Genomic DNA, 16,973 nt, shown 5'->3' on the forward strand with positions numbered 1-16,973 from the left:
CTGCCTCCCAAGGTGGGGTGCCCTTCCCATCCCCTGGTTCCCCCTCCCTCCGACTCCTAACAGCCTTTTAAGACGTGGTTCCCCCCACTGGAGCAGCAGGTCCACGTGGACAGGGACCCCCTCCAGGCTGGTTTAGGGTTTAGGCACAGTTCCAGGACCCAAGAGCATAGAATGTATCTGACCTCCCTTAAAGAAAGCAGCCCCCGGGGCACAGGAGGCGCTCAGCCCCAGGGGGGTCCTGCTGTGGACTTCCAAGGCACACAGCGACCCCGATCAGTCCTCCGCCCAGGACAGCGGGCCCGGGTTCCAGGGCCGGCCCTCCCAGCCAGAGACCCCAGCCGCCTCCAGCTCAGGTTCAAGCTAGGAGGCTGACCAAAGTGGGGTGTCCTCCCCTACCTCCTGAGCTCAGCATCCAGCCTACCTGGCACTGCCCCCACCCTGCTACCTGGCTCAGGTGACCTGTGCCAAGGGAAGAGAGAACAATGAACTCTTTTGACAGAGAGCTGGGAAAGGAGAGATTTCTAGGAGCCGCCAAACTGCAACATTAGCCCGGTGTGGGAGAGAGAGAAAGCCCGTCTGTCTCACACCGGCTCCGGGACCCCATTTCAGGTTCCCGGAAGGGAGAGAGCAAAGGTGGTTTGTCTGAGAGCGAGGGGGCCCTTCGTCCTGCCCCCAGCAAGGGGGGACCCTGTCCAAGATGGAGGGCTGAGGAGTCCCTAGCACTTGCTGGGGGGCAGGAAGGAAGGCTGCCCAGGGGCACGGGGTGGGAGGGTGTGCAGGGGGTGGGCTGGGGGACAGGGAGGCACTGCCCCGTACTGGGTGTGGTCAGCCCAGATTCCTGGCGGTGGCAGCAACCTGGCCCTCCCTGTGCGGCTGTCACCTGACACCAGGGGCCCAGCCATGCAAACGCCAAGACCAAACCGCCCTGGACGGGGCAGCTGGTCAGGAACACACTGTTTGTTCAGGGCCTGGGGTGGGGGAGGGTGGCCCAGGCAGGAAGGGCGGCCAGCGGGTTTCACCAGGGGAGGCAGGGCCTCGAGGGTATTTTCAAGGAAGGGGTTTTAATTTAACATGAGCTTACGTCCCCTTGTCTCCTCGGAGTCACTTCCTCCCTCCTGAGGCGCCCAGTGGGTCCCGCAGTTCCCTCATTTGGTCCTCAGTGGCCCTGCTGGCACTGCCAGCTGACCTCTGTCTTCCCAACAGGCCTGAGGACCCGGCATCCGGCACAGGTGAAGAGATGGAAGGCCGCACCCTGAGGCCGCACGGCTGTGGGCAGACGGAACCGGCAGCCGCATCCCCAGCCGGTGCCCCCTCCAGGTACTCAGGCTGTGCAAGCCTGGAGGCCTCAGTTTCCCCACCTGCAGAGTGGGAACAGCGCCCACCTGTGAGTCGTCAGGAGGCTGAGGCGAAGGTGAGGCAGACCCTGTAGGGCATCAGCTGTGTGTGGGTGCCGTTCAAAGCAAGTTAACTCACTCAGCCCACCAATCTGGGTGTAGGGGTGATTACAACGCCCACTTTACAGATGAGGAAACTGAGGAGCAGAGAGGTTAAGTAACGTTTCTGCAGTCACTCAGTGAGGAAGCAGCACAACTGGCATCTAGACCCAGGCCGCCTGGCTCCAGGGTCCCCGCCCCAACCACCACCTGGCCCCTTTGCTGCTTGGCATGGAGCCCCTGGTGAACCGGAGCTGCCCCTCGGACAGTCAGTCCCCAGCAGGGGGTTCAGAGCATCTGTCCACAGACACAGCTCCTTCCCAGGTACCGAAGCCGAAGAAACAGGACATGCTGCTCTCGGCCCGCCGGGGGCCATGTCCCTGATCTCTCTGAGGCACCTCACTTGGTGCGGGTATCAAGGAGTTGGGCCAGATGGTACTGGAGGGAGAGGCCCAGCTGGTGTCTGCGAGCCTCTTGGACTGGCCTATGATGGTGCCACCATCCCACCTCCCAGCTCACTGCCCTGCAGACCGGCACTTCCGGGATGGACACTGCCTGCTTCCCCAGATGTGAGGCTCTGAGCTCCAGCTCTGCGTATCCCACTGTCTGCTGGGACCCGCCCTCACCTGAGGCTGCCAAGATTGTCCACACTGAACCTCGAGCCAGATAACATTCACAGAGCCGTGCTGATACTGGAACCACTAGCCACTTAGGCCCTTCAACTCACACACTAACTCGTTTAATCCTCACACCAACACTGTGGGGTGGCTGCTGTTACCCTCTCCACTTAGAGATGAGTGACTTGTCCAAGGTCACCCAGCTGGTGAACCCAGGCAGTCAGGTGCCGAGGTTGGCGCCACTCACCCCTGGGCAAGACTGCCTCTCGATAAGTGGACGATCATAATTGTTGCTATTCTGTCGGAATCGAATGCATCACTTTCCTCAACCCTGCTCCTCGCCCCTCCTGGGCTCCCCAACCCAGGGGGTGGCATCACTGCCCAGCCAGGATGCAGGACAGCTGCCTCCCTTCCCTCCTGCGCTCCGTCTGTCACCAGGTCTCATCAACCTCTCGCCCTAAATGAGCCCTCACCCGGGGGCTATTTCACTGGCCAGGGGACACTGGGCAGCGTCTGGAACAGTTTTGGTTGTCATGTCTTGGGGAGGCAGGGCCAGGGATGCTGCTAAACAGCCCCACAACTCAGTGGGCCCCAAAGGCCCCAAATGTCAACGGTCAAGCCCTGCACCCCAACCCCACTGCTGGGCCCCAGTCAGTCAATGCAACGTCTCCTAAGTGCTCTGAGCTTACCTGCTCCTGACTGAAAGGTAGGGGAAAAAAAAAAAAGGTCCCAGAGCTACCTCCTCTAAGTCATAAATGAGATCGCTCACTCCCCTGCTCAAAACTCACCAGGCTCTGGCGTGTCAGACCCAGATTCCCAGGTTCTAGCCTCCCTTGATCCCACAGCTGACCTCACAGCCAGGGGGCCGGGGCAGGGCTGGCGTGGGTAGGACCACCCAGGCTCCCAAACCTTCCAGGATCTGGACTCATCCTCCAAGCCCAACCCTTCGGGCTCCACCATTCACCCAGAACCTAGATGAGATGAGTCTAAGCCCCACCCCTCCCCAACAGCCCCCCCAAGACGTTCCCCTCCCAGGAAGTGGAATTTTAGACCATCAGCCCCCTTCCTTCCACCAGACTATAAATGTCCTGGAGGGCAGAGGTCTTGTCTGAGATTCCCACAGCCCCAGCGCTGGGCTGTGTAGGTACTCAGTGCATGTCTCTTGGAAGTGAATGGGAGGAAGAAGGAGTTCCAGGAGCCTCCCCTCCCCAGCCAGGCCTGGGGGTGGGGCAGTCCAGTCTGGGGGCACGGGGTGGAGGGGGAGGCATGATTCTTCTGCCCCAGCCCCACCCCAGCCCCACCCTGCTGCTGCACAGTTGGAACTTGGGGCGGGGGTTCATCCCTCTTCACTGAGCCTGTCTATCCGGTTTCCACTGGAATTGGCCACCTTTTTGGGGTGTGAGATCCCAGCATCATCAAGGGCAATGGAAGGCGACAGGGGTCACCCAGGCGCCGAGGCAGATGCTGAGGTTCTGAGACCCACACCCAACACCCATGGGCTGCTCCCTTGTAAGTGAGAATGGCAGGCCGCAGGGGCCCAGAGATCCCCCATTCATAACATATGCACGCCCACATCCCAAGGCCCAAAAGCCGTGCCCACAGCTTCCTTCCCCCAGTGGGAGGAGGTGTTCATTTAGGGAAGCCCTGATCCCAGAGGCAGTAGCCTCACAGCCACAGGTCAAGAAAATCAGAGGAAACCGGCAGAGCAGGTTGGGACCCTGACTCGCCTCGAACAAGCCCCCGGGAGCTCTCTCTCCCTGGCAGGCAGGCAGCCCCTGAAAACAGCACCTGACACTCCTGGACCACTGTGCTTAGCACGTCAATGATCTAATTCCGTGTAATCCTCACAGCAAACCTACGCAATGGGTGACGGGCACAGGGTCATCCAGCTTCTAAGTGGCTAAGCTGGATTTGAAGCCCACCCGTCAGCATGTCCTGGAGGGGTCCTGGGACCCCCGAGGGGAAGAGCATCTTGCTGCTCCCCTTCCTGCAGTCCACCTTCCAGGGTGGAGGGAAGCTGAGGCACGGAGGCCAAGGGCCTAGATCAAAGCAGAGGTGAGAGGAGCGAATTGCCCCGAACCGGCTGCGGATTGCTAGGTGGCCTCGGAGCGAATAAACCACCTTGTATTCCTTCCCCTTTACAGGCCAGCCCCCCGGGAAGCCCCATGATCGTGGGTAAGAGGACACCCGCCTGGGGGGCCTTAGGAGCAGGTGTGGAGCTGGGGTGGTCAAATGCCAACCCCCACCCCCACCCCCCGCCGACACCTTCTCCCAGGTGCCTCTCCCCACTCACCCAGGCCTACAGCCGGCCAGAAGGAATTATGTGTTCTGCCTGCAGGGAAAGCTGTGTTTTCCTTTGAGGGTAATTTGAGGAGGGAGGGAACGGCCATGGCCTGTGGCCCCAGGGCTCCAAGGAAACTGGCATCACAGGAACATCTTATACTTTGCAGGGTTCAACGCACTTTCACCTTTCCCGGCCCTAGGCCTGCTCCATAACCCCCTGAGGAGGGAGGCAGGACAGGTTGTTTTACCCCCATTTTACAGGTGGGGAAAACTAGGCTGGCAGAGGCGGGATGACCTGCAGAGGTCACACAGCCAGCGAGAGACATGGGACAAGGAGAGCTGACTCCTGGGCGTCCTGTCACCCTTTCCCAGGAAAGCCTCTAACCAGACCCCATTTCCAAAATCCAGTTCCCAGGAGGCACAGCAGGCAGTGCCAAGTAAGCACCTTAGTCCAGGTAAGAGCGACCCCGGCGCCAGCCCCAGCCCGTGGGGAGGGTGATACCTTTTGTTTGTTTGGCCACGCAGCGCAGCTTGCGGAATCTTAGTTCTCCAACCAGGGATCGAACCCGCGGCCTCAGCAGTGAGAGCGTGGCGTCCTAACCACTGGACCGTCAGGGAATTCCCTGGGCGCGTGACACCTCCATGCCTGCCGTAAACGCCCGGCCGGCCCTCCGCTCCCCTTACCTTGTTAAACTGGAAGAGGTCCCGCTTGAGCCTCTCCCTCGCAGGGTCATGTCCCGGCCTCAGGAACCTCCTCATCTTGCTGCGCGCAGCCCCCTGGGGAAAGGGGGGCAGCTGCTGAGCACCGGCCAAAGGAGGCCCGGCACCCCAGAGCCCGACCCGGCGCCCAGGCCCGCTCGCCCAGCTTAGGCAGCCTCTCCCCAAGCACGGCAGGCAGCCGCCCCCGGGGCCGGGCCAGCTTCACCCTCGGCTTCCCCACGCCTCACGCCCCATCCGTGGAGCGCGGTTCCCTGAGAGGAAACCGGAGGGAGCTCTGGACCTGGAGGCCGGAGCTGGTTAATGCTCTGACGCTTGCTCCCGGCCACCTGTGGCCTAATAAAGCCAACAGGAGAAGCCGGGGGAGGAAGCCATTTAGCCCGGCTTTATGGGAACAAGGAGGGCCAGAGGCCCTGAGGTTTTAAAGCTTAATTGTTAACCTGTTTTCTGAAAAACCATAAAACTCTGGCTAAACAGAAAGGGCAACTTCACAAGCCGCTGTCTCCAGAGCCGGCTGGAAGGTGGGAACGCAAAGGCTGTCCACCTGGGCTCCCAGATCAGAACCCCGATGGGGGAGGGGAAACGCGCCGACAACTCCAGGCCAGGGCCCAGCAGAACTCCCTGGGGTGGGGGTGGGGGCTGGGGTCCGCACACCTGGGCAGATTCTTCCTTCTAACTTCAGGGAAGGCTCTCCAGCGACTCTGGGCTTAGCCTGCTCCCACCCGCCACAGCCGTCCGGAACCTGAGTGAGTGAGGTGCAGAGCACCCAGTCGGGGGGTGCTGGCCCACCCCACCCCACAGCCGGGGCCCACGGGGGAGCTGGGTCCGCCCCCACGGCTGCTGGGGGTCTCTCTCTGGAAGCCCAGGCTTCCAGGCTGCCCCACCTCCCACCCTCAGCTCTGGCTCTCCAGTTCCAGCTCCCCTGGGCTCTGATGGGGTGTGCTCGGAAAGGCTCCCTTTCCCAGGGGCCCAGTGGAGAGTAATCAGGAGGAGAAATCTGCTCCCAATAAAGAAGCCAGCCCCAGGCCCCCCAACTGTCCTCCCACCGTACAATGCATTCCCAGTCCCGGGGGAACTATTTCTGGCTCATCCTTGGGGGAAGCGGGTGGGATCACATGTGCTCCAGCTTCCGGCTTCCAGGAGCACAACCTCCCACTGACCACAGGACACCAAGGCCCGTCCTCGGAAACACAGGGGCTCAGGCCCACCCTGGAAATGGCTCCATTCACGCCTGACACTATAAGGGAAGGAGGCAGAGCCAGCCCCTGCCCTGAAGGAGCTTACTCTGGGGTAGGGGCAGGTAAAGACAGGACAGTGCACAGTGCCGGGTACCCTGATGGGGAGGCACAGGGGCATCCGGCCCAGACTCGGCAGCAGGGGAGTGTCCTGCCGGAGAAGAAGGTAGTTAAGCTGAGACCCGAAGGATACCCTGAAGTTTCTGGCTTCTTGAAAGGTGACAAAAATTAACCGTCAGGCCAGACTTCGCATATGAATGGACCCCGGCAGGCACATGCGGGGCAGAGTTGGAGGGACTTTCTGGCAGAGAGGCATGTCCCAGGGCAATCCAAACATCTCCAGCTGGGAACAGGTGGAGACCAGCCCTCTGAACGCCTCACCTTCTGGGGACACCGAAAAGGCCACCACTTGTGAGAGGGTTGGAGAGTAGAGGTCTGTGCCTTCACATTTTGGGGGAGCCAGAGCAGAACGGGGAGCCCCACTTCTCCAAGGAACAGCAGGTAGTCGGGAAACTCCCGGGTGCTCACTTGACCCGAGGCCCCGCAGTGGGTTCAGGGAACAAACACGGGAAAGTCCCGGAGGCTCCTGGGCCTGGGAGTGAAAACAGACTCGGGGCCTGCAGCGACCTCGGCCTCCTGGACAAACAGCTGGGCTGGTGGCCTCGCATTCCAGCCATGGGGGAGGGTAGCGCCAGCTCATCAACCTGCCACCCCAGGCTCCTGGCGATGCCCCGTCTCCCTCTCCCGGCCCCGGTCACTGGGTCAGAAGCCAGAGGAGGCTGGGAGGGACGCCCTGGAGGAGGAAACGGGCCTGCAGACTCCAGGGAGAGGCCACCCTGGGCTCTGCCCCGGGGACCCTCTCAGGCTGCAGGGTGGGGACAAGCGGGCACAGGGCCATCTGTGCCAAGGACCCACAAAGGCTCAAGGGTGACACCGCCCAGTCCCAGGGGCAAACGTGCAGATAGGAGGGAGGGAGACATGATGTGGAGCTGGGTGGGAGAAAGCCCCACTCGGGGAGGGAGGGCGGGCACTCCATCCACCCGCCTGCCCCTTGGAGCCCCTGCTGCCTACCAGGCACTGAACCAAACCTTTGTGCGTTAGAACAAGGTGCACCTAAACCTCATCCTGGATGCTCCTTCTCCTTCCAGAAGCCTCCCTGGAAGGTGAGTGGAACATCCCCACGCGGCAGACATGGAAAGAAGACCACAGAAGCTGGGCAACTCATCCAATCCCTAAGAAGGTACCAACAGAACTGAGATTTGACCCCAGGTGTGGTGAACTCCCCAATCTTAGGTCTCTGGGAGGCAGCAAAGGATGCACAGACAGGACAGAGGATGCCTAGTTGCAGCCGTGCAGTTCCAAGGCGCAGACACATGCAGACACACACACTCCCACATGCCTTCAGCTCAGAGCCAAGCAAGCAGTGTGGGTCCTGGCCTCTGGTGAGGTCTGGCTGGGCAGAGCCGGGGGCCCTTGCCTGGACCTGCCATTCATTCCAGCCGGGGGCTGGAACACCACTGGCCTGGGGTGACGGAGCCAGGACCTTCAGCGTAGCTCCCAGTACAGAAAAGCTGCCCATGTCAAGGCATAAAAAAGTACCATCCCTTCTTGAAGGCGGACAGGTCTGGGACTGGCTGGACTTACCTCCAAGCAAACCCTCAGCTCCACTCACCCCAGGCAAGAGGTTCTCTGCGGAGAAGCTTCAGGAACCTGGGCCTGGAGCTCCCTGGTGTGGAACAGATCCTACCTACTCAACCCACTCCTGACGGGGGCGGGGAGACGTAAGGGAAAGAGCCCAGGGCTTGGGACCCACAGCCAGGGCTCAAGCACCACAGCTCGGCTCCTCCAAGCTGGGTGGCAGCTCCTCGAGGTCCGGAGAGCTTGTCTGCTGCAAGCAGTGGAAGCAACGGCAGAAGCCATTGCCTGGCGCGGAGCAAACACTGTCTGAGGACCGGGCATACGACCGTGACAGACAGACAAGATCCTCCAGCTCACCAGGCTTACACCCTGGCAGGGGAGCGCGATGACTAAGAGGTACACAAATCAGTCAGCGGGACGGTTTCAGAGAAAGCTCAGAGCCTACAAGAAAATAAGGGAAGATGCTCAGCTCGAGGGACCAGGGTTTGGTGGTCAGGATTCAGCGAACCTTCCCGAGTCTGGGTCTGCGCGTTTGCTGTTCCTTCTGCCTGGGGTTCTTTTCCTCCAAATACTCACGAGCCTCCCTCCCTCGCCTCCACTGCAACGTGCGCACGCTGAATGAACGAACAGAGGTGATAATACCTCCACCCAGTCCTGAATGGTAGGAAGTGGTCAGCCCGCGGGAGGATTCGGGGCAGGGCGTGTCAGGCAGCGGGCTTCCGTGTGCCACGAGGGGCTGGGCGCAGGCAACAAGGAGGGATGACATGGGTCGGAAGGGGGGCCTGGTGGGCCACAACAAAGAGCTTCAGTTTGACTCTACTGGGAACCCCCTGACAGTCCTGGGCAGGGGCCTGATGTGGTCCGCCCTCCCCTCCCCCACCCCACGTCCCCTTCTGCTTGGCCCTGTGTCCATCTCCTCAGCCCCCGCACCAGCCCCATTCACCGTGGTCTCCGTGCTTTCGTCTCCACGTTTCCCTCTGACATAACCTTGCCCCTCAAGCAGCATACAAAAAATCACCTTCCCAAAATCATCTCCCCCTGACCCCATCCAGACCACGTTCACCGTGCTCCCTCAGCGCTCGACTGTGCCTTATGCTAAAATGATGCCTAAAACCACTGTGGACTCGGGCACTCGTCTAGCTCTGTGGACGGTCTCCCCCGCCTTGTCGTGCTTGTCATTAAGCTGCTAGGAAAAATCAGAAGCAACCTAAGCGGCCAACAACAGGGGGCAGGTGAAGGGTGCTCAGCCCGACGATGGAACGGGTACAGTCATGAAAAGGGCAGGAGACGATGGCCACGGAAACATATGTCCAATGTATCCAAGAGTCAGGTAGAGTCTTAAAAATATTTACATAAGTCGACAACACAGTGGAAGGGTTATGGGATTACTGGTGATGCTTCTTCTTCTTTCTGTTTATCTGCCTCCCAGGCAGGGGAAATAAGAGGATCACACGGGAGGGGCCCAGGTCCTGGTCAGGTGTGAGGGCGGCCCTGCGCTCACAGTTGGCACTCAGTCCTGCTGGGGGATCGCTCCTGCCCTGCCCACGGCTATGGACACCAAATGGGCACAGAGGCAGGGAGTAGACAGGTGGGTGGAACCAGCTGTGTGGCCTCATGTTTCAGGCGCCCCTGGTCCGGGGCGAAAGGATGTTACTGCTTTGCAGGCTATGACGGGTGAGGCGGCTGTGAGCCTCAACAGGAAGGCCTGGGAGGAGCTGGCAAGCTCTCAGGTGCTGTATTCTTCAATGCCGCTTTTGCCGTGAGGGATGTGGGGTAAGAGAGTTCAGGGGCCCCCCAGGCTGAGAAGCCCCCCAAGTCTGACGCCAAGAAGGGTCTGAGGCAAAGACTGGGGAAGGAAGGAGCTCCGAGGGTCCTGGCTTCCTGCGCTGGGGGTGCCACCTGGCTAGAGCACAACCCGTGCCGGGGGCGCTTCCTGAGAAGAAACACCTTCTCCATCCGCTGAACTTCTAAAGATTGCCCAACCTCGGCCTCCATTCCTGTCCACTGCGCCCTCCGTCCGTGTCCAGACCTACCTCTGAGCCGCCCTCCCTGCTCTGCCGGGCTCTCTGGTCCCTCGATGGTGGGGCAGGGGGGCGCGTAGGGTACAGGGCTGGCTGGGCCATGAGGCTTGCTGACCTGTGGCTGATTCGTACTCATTCTCCCCACAGGTCTGTGCCGCGTGCGTGGAGCTGGCCTGAAGAGTCCCCCGCGGGCAGCTGACCTGGCGATTCCCTTCGCTCTCACTGCTCTAATCACCCAACACTGTTGCCCGCCAGTGAAACATACCAGGGCCTAGAATTGGTCTCCCCACACCCTGATGCCCACCCTGGAAAAAAAAAGGAGAGCTGCGTACTTGGCAACAGGCTAGCCAATTCATACCCTGTCTTCCCTTCCCATCCTCTGCACAGACCCTGGGGCAGGGACGCACATAGACCCTGCCCCCACCCCTGCATCTCAGGAGCTCAGGGCAGAGACCAGTGGAGGCAGAGAAGAAATAAGTGCAGGCGAGTGGGCTTGTCTTGTCTCCCCGCTCTAAGCAGCAGGTCTGATTGTGTCACAGGGAGGAAGACGGGGGTCCCCAGAGCAGACGGCTCATCCCACGCTGGCACTGTTTGGGGTGCCTGGGCTAATCTATCCCCAGGAGACCAAGGCTTGGCCAAGCTGCATCAGCCTGTGCTGGAGGTGTGTGATGGGCCAGCCCCCTAGAAGCTCCCTCCACAGCCTGGGCATTTCCACTGAGCTGCTAAGAGAGGCTACATCCGGAAGCAGGACTCTGGACATCTCAGGCCCACGGGAGAGAAGGCTCTTGGGGCCACGCTAGCACCTGCTCGTGTTCACGATCTCCGGGAGCACGCACGGCACGAGGCGCAGTCCCAGGCTCCCCTCTGCTCGTGCTTCCCACGGCCGGCTGCTCCTAAGCTGCCCTCCCTTCCCCAACATCCTGCGTGTAGCTTTGGCCTCCGTCCGCCGGCTGTGAGTTCGCCCCTGCACCTCCCACGGCAGGGAGTGGTAAGAGAGGGCTGTAAGCAGCTGGGGCAGCTGCTGACCCTTGGGCACCTGTCTGTCCCAACTCAGATGCCCACGGCTGCTTTGCCAGCGCCTGAGTTATCCTGGGAAACCCAATCTCCCAGAGGCACTGGGAAGCCCCTGGCCAGCAGCTTAGCAACCAAACCTTGGCAGAAAGGGCACCTCTGTGGAGGTGGGACTAGAACGCCGAGAGCGAGGGGGTGGGAACCACAGAACGGTTGTCGCTGTTGTTGTTAGGTAATGAAAGGGATCGAGAGGGACTGTGGCCAGATGCTACTTGAAGCACTTTACAAGCAACATCTCATGTAACTCTTACAATTACTTACGAAATAGCCAGTTCTGAGAGCTACGGAGGCTGGGCAGTAAGAGTCCACGTCCCAGTCTGAATGCCAGCCAGGCTGCAGACCGTCTGCTCAGTTCAAGCCTCCCTCCCAGGACAAAGGGGCTCGCCAAGAGCAGGCTGGATGGGACCACCTGGGGTCAGCAACTAGAGCCTGACCTGGCCCTCCACCCCTCACTGTCCGTCCCACGGAGCCACAGGCCAGTCCCACAGCCCTGGGAGGGCCCTCCTGCCACCCCCAGGCTCTTCCTGCAGGGTGAGTGGGAAGTCGGAATGCATGCGTCCTCCCCACGTCCCCATCCTGGGGGCCTCGGTCCCCTTCTGCAATCCAACACCAGACTCTCTCCAGGGAAGTGACAGACTGGATGTGGTCAAGCACAAGGAAAAGCAAAGCAGTTCTGGGGAGAACACTGACGACTTGCCCGGGGTGGGCGTGGGTGAGTGTGGGCAGGCTGCCTGGCTCATCCCATCAAGCTCCATCCCACGGCCTCCGACTTGCCTCAAGACGTGAACGGCTGACCCAAGCAGCTTCCAGGCTATGTCATCTCCAGGGGGGAGGAACCGGGCCCCACCTGACCTGTCCATGGTTGCATCTCCAGTGCTTAGTGCCCTCACACCTGAGAGGCACCCAGCATTTACTTAAAGAACTCCCTCACCTCCTGCAAGTCTGTGCTGAAATGTGACCTTTTTGACGAGGCCCATCCTGACCACTGTTTAAAGTTGCAACCTGCCCCCCTCCCAAGGGGTCTTGATCCCCGGCTTTAGTTCTTACTCTATAGCTCGTATTGCCTTTTAACAGATTATTTACTACCTACACTCATTTCCAGTCACTCACGCTTCCCATCCTTTAGAATTTGAGTCCTGTGACGGCAGAGACCTTTGCTTGGTGCCAGGATTAGGCCTGGTGTCTAAACCACACCGCACATACAGAGGCACCAATAAATACTTGTTGAATAAATGAACAGCTGGGACTGAATGGGGATCAGGTAGGCAAAGGCGTTCTCCAGTCAGGAGCCGCTGACCCTCAAGAGTACTGGGCTGGGGCCCCACGGGGTCCTCAGGGAACTTCCCCGTCCTGTTCTCAAGTCTCTGACCAAGGCCAGGGCCGTGTGCCTATCACGCCTGACATCCTGCTTGGGGATACCCTACAGGTCCTGCCTCAGCCCCAGGCTCCAGGACACCCAGCTCCTTGGCAAGTAGAGCCAACAATAACATTATTTACTAGAATCAAACAGTCCTGTACCCAGTCCCTCTCATCAAACCCTGGGAACACCGAGGCAGGTGTCTCGAGAAAAGTCTCCTGTCTCTGCTGAATTCCTGAAGGGCACAGTCAGGTATCTAGCAGCTTCCCTGTCCCCATGCCCAGAGGAGCCTCTCCTAGCTCACAAGAATTCACTGTGGTCCCTGGGAAGGGGAAGGGGAAGGAGTGGGGTGACTCTTCAAAGGACCAGTTTCCTCTGAGAGGCAGGGCGGGGAGGGAAGGCCACCCCCAAGGGAGCTGGGCAAGCCCCATGCTGACAGGGCACAGGGAGAGGAGGCTTTCCCGGGGGATCCTAGGGAGCCAGGGCTGGAGAAGAGCGAACAGTACTGGTGGCCCTACTGGGGGACGCCCATCTTCCATCCCATACCCCACTTTCTCCCTGAAAACTACTCCTGGGCAGGGGAAAACGAAGTTGCCAAACAGACCTGGCATGCCTCAGGAGACCCAGGGGGAGCCCTGATAGTGATATCGCCTGGTGAGATAAGAAGGCCTCTCCGAGCTGAGTACTCAGGATAAGTGAGTCCAGGCAGCCAGTGCTCTTCAAGGCAGCCAACCCAGGAGCAAGGGCCATTGGCTTCTCAGGCCTCCACCCTGGCCCCCGATCCAGGTGTCTCAAAAGCTGCCTCTGCACGTCAGGAAGGACCCCCTTCACGGAACACCACATGGCCCCTGGAGATGCTTGCCAGGGATGCTCAATGTCTCCAATGCGGTAGATAGGGGGGGTCACAGACTGATGGCAGAGAAGCCAAACTTTCCAGCTCCGTGTACCATTTTCTCTATGGGAGGGAGGGTCCTGGGGCCAGGAAGTCCTGGCAGGAGAGGATACCCCTTCCCTAAATGAGGCTGAAAGGAGGCACTGTGGAGTTCACAGAAAATCTCCTTAATTACAACAGAGCAGTGCAGGAATGTGCTACCCCAACCTATCCGCCCACCGGGGTGCAGAATGTATACAGCCAAGCCTTCCCCCGAGCAGAAAGCAAAGCAGATTAGATTGTACACACACACTCCTCCCAGGAAAGGCCTGCCAGCGGGGGTCCGGCCGTTAGGCCTCACTCCTGGCTTTTCCAAGGAGTCCCAAGGGCCCCTGGAACCCGAAGTGAGGTTAGGAGAGGCCACTGCCCTCTACCTCTGCTCTCCAAGGAGCAACATCCTCATTCTAAAAGTTCTGATCTCCAGAGGCTTCCAGAAATCAGGATATCTGGACAGAGAAGCCAAATTCCCTCACAACCCGTCAGGCACATCCGAAAGGCCCAGGCATCTGCCCAAGTTCCCGCAAGTGACCACGCTCTGTATGCTTCGTGGGGACGCTAAGCAGCCCACCCTCACCTGGCGCCAGCTATGTGCCAGGCCACACGTGTTTATGACGTTTTTCATCCTCTCGTCAACAACTGTAAAAACAAGGCTTGCTGAGGTTTGGTTAAGTGACAGAGCCAGGGTCACCCAGCAAGAAACCGGCAAGGCACAATTCAAAACTACACCTGAGTCGAAAGACACTTAAAAAACTTAATGAGCACTATATCTGAGGAAAGACCGTGAGGCTCGAGAGAGAAGTTGTTTTCTGTCTTATTTTACACTTTCTAAAACACTTCATTTGCCCCAGTGGGCTCCTATTACCTTTTTTATTTTTTAAACCAATGGGGTCAGCTGGGATTAAGGGCCTTTTTCTTTCTTTTAATGCTACTGTGCATTAAAGCGCTACTAAGTGCTAAGTCACTAAGTGATTAAAATTATATTAATCTGGAACTTCCCTGGTGGCGCAGTGGTTAAGAATCCACCTGCCAATGCAGGGGACACGGGTTCGATCCCTGGTCTGGGAAGATCCCACATGCCGCGGAGCAACTAAGCCCGTGCACCACAACTACTGAGCCCGCGTGCCTACAGCCTGAGCTCTGCAACAAGAGAAGCCACTGCAACGAGAAGCCCGTGCACCAACAAACAGTAGCCCCCGCTCGCCACAACTAGAGAAAGCCCACACACAGCAACAAAGACCCAGTGCAGCCAAAAATAAATAAATAAAAAATATAAATTAAAAAAAATTATATTAATCTGCTGCTAAAGGGGATACTCCATTGCCTCAAGGAAAAGTAGGGATGCAGGATGACCCCAGACCTTGGAAACACTGCCCAGTGGCTCCCAGACAGTGGCCCAGTCTAACTTCAGAGAATAGGAGCAAGCACTGGTCAGAGCCCCCAGAGCTGGGTTTGAGCCCTCACTGACATAAGTGAGCACTGGGGGCAGATAGTTGAAGAAAACCAAATCTGAATCCCCTGTGCATAAAATAAAGAGGTTGGACCATTCCCATGCTTCAGCTCACAAAGACCCAGACTGTTCCTCAGAAGCCACTTCTGACTTTGGCTTCCCCTGGGCTGGGCCAGGGCTTTTCTGTTCTGCTGCTCTATTCCTCCCACCTGGGGTTTCCTGTCTCCCTGACACACTCCTCCTCTCCCTGCTCAGAATGCCCTCTGCAGCCTGACAGGACCTTGAGTTGTAAACTCTGCAGAGGCTCCCTAGAGCCCAGGTTAAGACGCCCTGCATCTGGCACATGGATCCCCATGGGGACGGCGCCGAGTCTACGCCCCGCCCACCTCACCCAAAGCTCACCTGGCTCAGGTGAGAGCCTCAGGAGGCCACACCACGGCTCTCCTAGTTACAGTCAGTGCTCCCCACAGCCAAAGCTTGGTGTGTCTGTGAACCGTCCAGCCTGAGCAAACCAAGAGCAAACTTTGCACACTTTCTTTGGCAAGACGGTATTTTTCACTTCTTGCCAAGCCCCAGTGTCCCGCAGCGCAGCCCAACCCCCGTGGTCTTGGAAAAGAGACTGGGTCTCCGAAACGTCCCCTAAAGGTATCCAAAGCCGCCTGAGGCGGAGAAAGGCCCCAAGACCCAAGTCCCTTCCGCGGGCTTCCTGTGTCCGGGGATTAGGAGGCACAAAGGGCCGGCAGGGAGAAGGCCCAGATGGCAGGAGCAGGGGCTAAGCCGCCAACGTAAAGCGCTCCGGGCCCCGCTCGCGGAGAGAGGGCCACTCTGGAGACGCGCGTCGCCTGCCTTTCCGGCCAGGCGCCTTACACGTGGGGCCCGAGACCCGGAGACTCCGTCTCCGCCCGCAGTGACCCTCGCGCCCAGCCGGGCCGAGCACCTGTTTCCCTGCTCTCCAAAGCCAACACTATTGTGCAAACCCGAAACCCAGATTCTGTAATCGCGGGCGGATCAGGCACAGAAAAGTTCCCAGCGGCACTTTCTACAGGTGTTTCTCCCAGACGAGCGGAGCGACGGGATCCGAAGCGAGGCGAGCGGATCTGCGCGCAGCCCTCCCCGCCCAGCCCGGAGAAGCCAGGGGTCCCGGCCCTCCCCTGCCTCCCCGCCCCGAGTGGCGGGCGCCCCAAGTGGCGGGCGCCCCGAGGGGGCGGGCTCGACTAGGTGGGTCCCGGCCCTCACCTCACCTGGAACTCCAGGCCAGCCCCCGTCCGAGGCCTCCGCGTCCCTCGGCGTCGGCCGCCAGCTCCGCTCGCTCCGCCGCGGGCCCACGGGATGCTGGGCGGCAGTCTCCTTCCTGCTCACCTCCGGCGCGGCGAGCAGGGGGCGGAGCCGCCGCTATTTACATAAAGGGTGAGCCGGCCGGGCCGCGGAACCCGGAGAGCAGTGCCCCAGCGGCCCGCCCCCCGGGCCTGGCCCCGCCCCCGGTAGCGCAAAGCCTTAGAGGCCGAGCGCAGCGCGGGCGCCCTCGGGGAGGGCGGGGGCCGTGCTCCGGCCAATCCACGACTCCGTGGACCGCGGGGGCGGGGCCGAGGTCTGCGTGAATATGTACGAGGCACTGCCGGCCCGCCCTCGGCCTCACCTGGGCTCACCTGGGCGTACCTGATCGCAGGACGCCACGCCGCGCCCAGTGTCCCGCCGCCTCCCGGAGGAGGAAATAGTTCCCGGAACGCGCGGCTGCCCCGGGCCACCTCCTAAACCAGGCGATCGGTTCCTCCCACAACCTGGCCCCGAGCTGCCCCGGAGGGAGGGGCATAGCCCGGCCGGCTCTTCCTGTCCGGGTCCCTCAGAGCAGACCCCAATCAGAGAGGGTGACCGGCGAACACAGGGCCAAGTTTCGGGACCCAAGAACTAGGTGGTTTGAGGACTGGGGTGTCGCCGAGGCGCCTCCTCTCTGGGCGGCCTCCAAGCCTGGACCTTCCTCCGGGTAACCGGCAGCAACAGCGACCGGAGTTTTCAGCACGACGAGGGAGGGGATTAGGAACGAGGAGACAGGAGCAGAAGGGGCGCGGAGGCCAGGCCCGCACAGCTCAGAAAGACTAGGATTCAAGCCACACTGACATGTCGCCTCTCGGCCGCCCCTCTACCCGGACCTGGCTGCGTTCAGGGAAGGAGCAGTGGAATGCCATCTTCCCTCTTCGGACCACCCTTCTGAAAGCCAAGCTAGCT

General features: G+C 60.1%; 1 protein-coding gene across 14 annotated transcripts in view; it reads right to left on the reverse strand.

Moving 5' to 3' along the window:
• Positions 1 to 16,224, reverse strand: part of LLGL2 (LLGL scribble cell polarity complex component 2) — a 34,041-nt gene extending 17,817 nt beyond the window's left edge. Inside the window, exons 1-4 of one of the 14 annotated variants that reach the window (XR_010937364.1) lie at positions 15,992 to 16,201; positions 6,335 to 6,669; positions 5,705 to 5,792; positions 5,018 to 5,110 (exon numbers count right to left, since the gene is read on the reverse strand). Coding sequence is in view for 11 of the 14 variants with exons in the window: in XM_067715114.1 (XP_067571215.1) it covers positions 5,018 to 5,092 (75 nt within the window). In the remaining 3 variants the exon portion in view is untranslated. Of the gene's footprint in view, positions 1 to 5,017; positions 5,111 to 5,704; positions 5,793 to 6,334; positions 7,610 to 8,280; positions 8,365 to 15,986 lie in introns of those variants that run through there. The other 13 variants (XR_010937365.1, XM_067715114.1, XM_067715108.1 and 10 more) reach the window with 13 other exon arrangements.
• Between the last annotated feature and the right edge of the window lie 749 nt (positions 16,225 to 16,973).

This window comes from Pseudorca crassidens, chromosome 19, assembly GCF_039906515.1.
Source record: "Pseudorca crassidens isolate mPseCra1 chromosome 19, mPseCra1.hap1, whole genome shotgun sequence".
In the NCBI taxonomy this organism is placed as follows: domain Eukaryota; kingdom Metazoa; phylum Chordata; class Mammalia; order Artiodactyla; family Delphinidae; genus Pseudorca; species Pseudorca crassidens.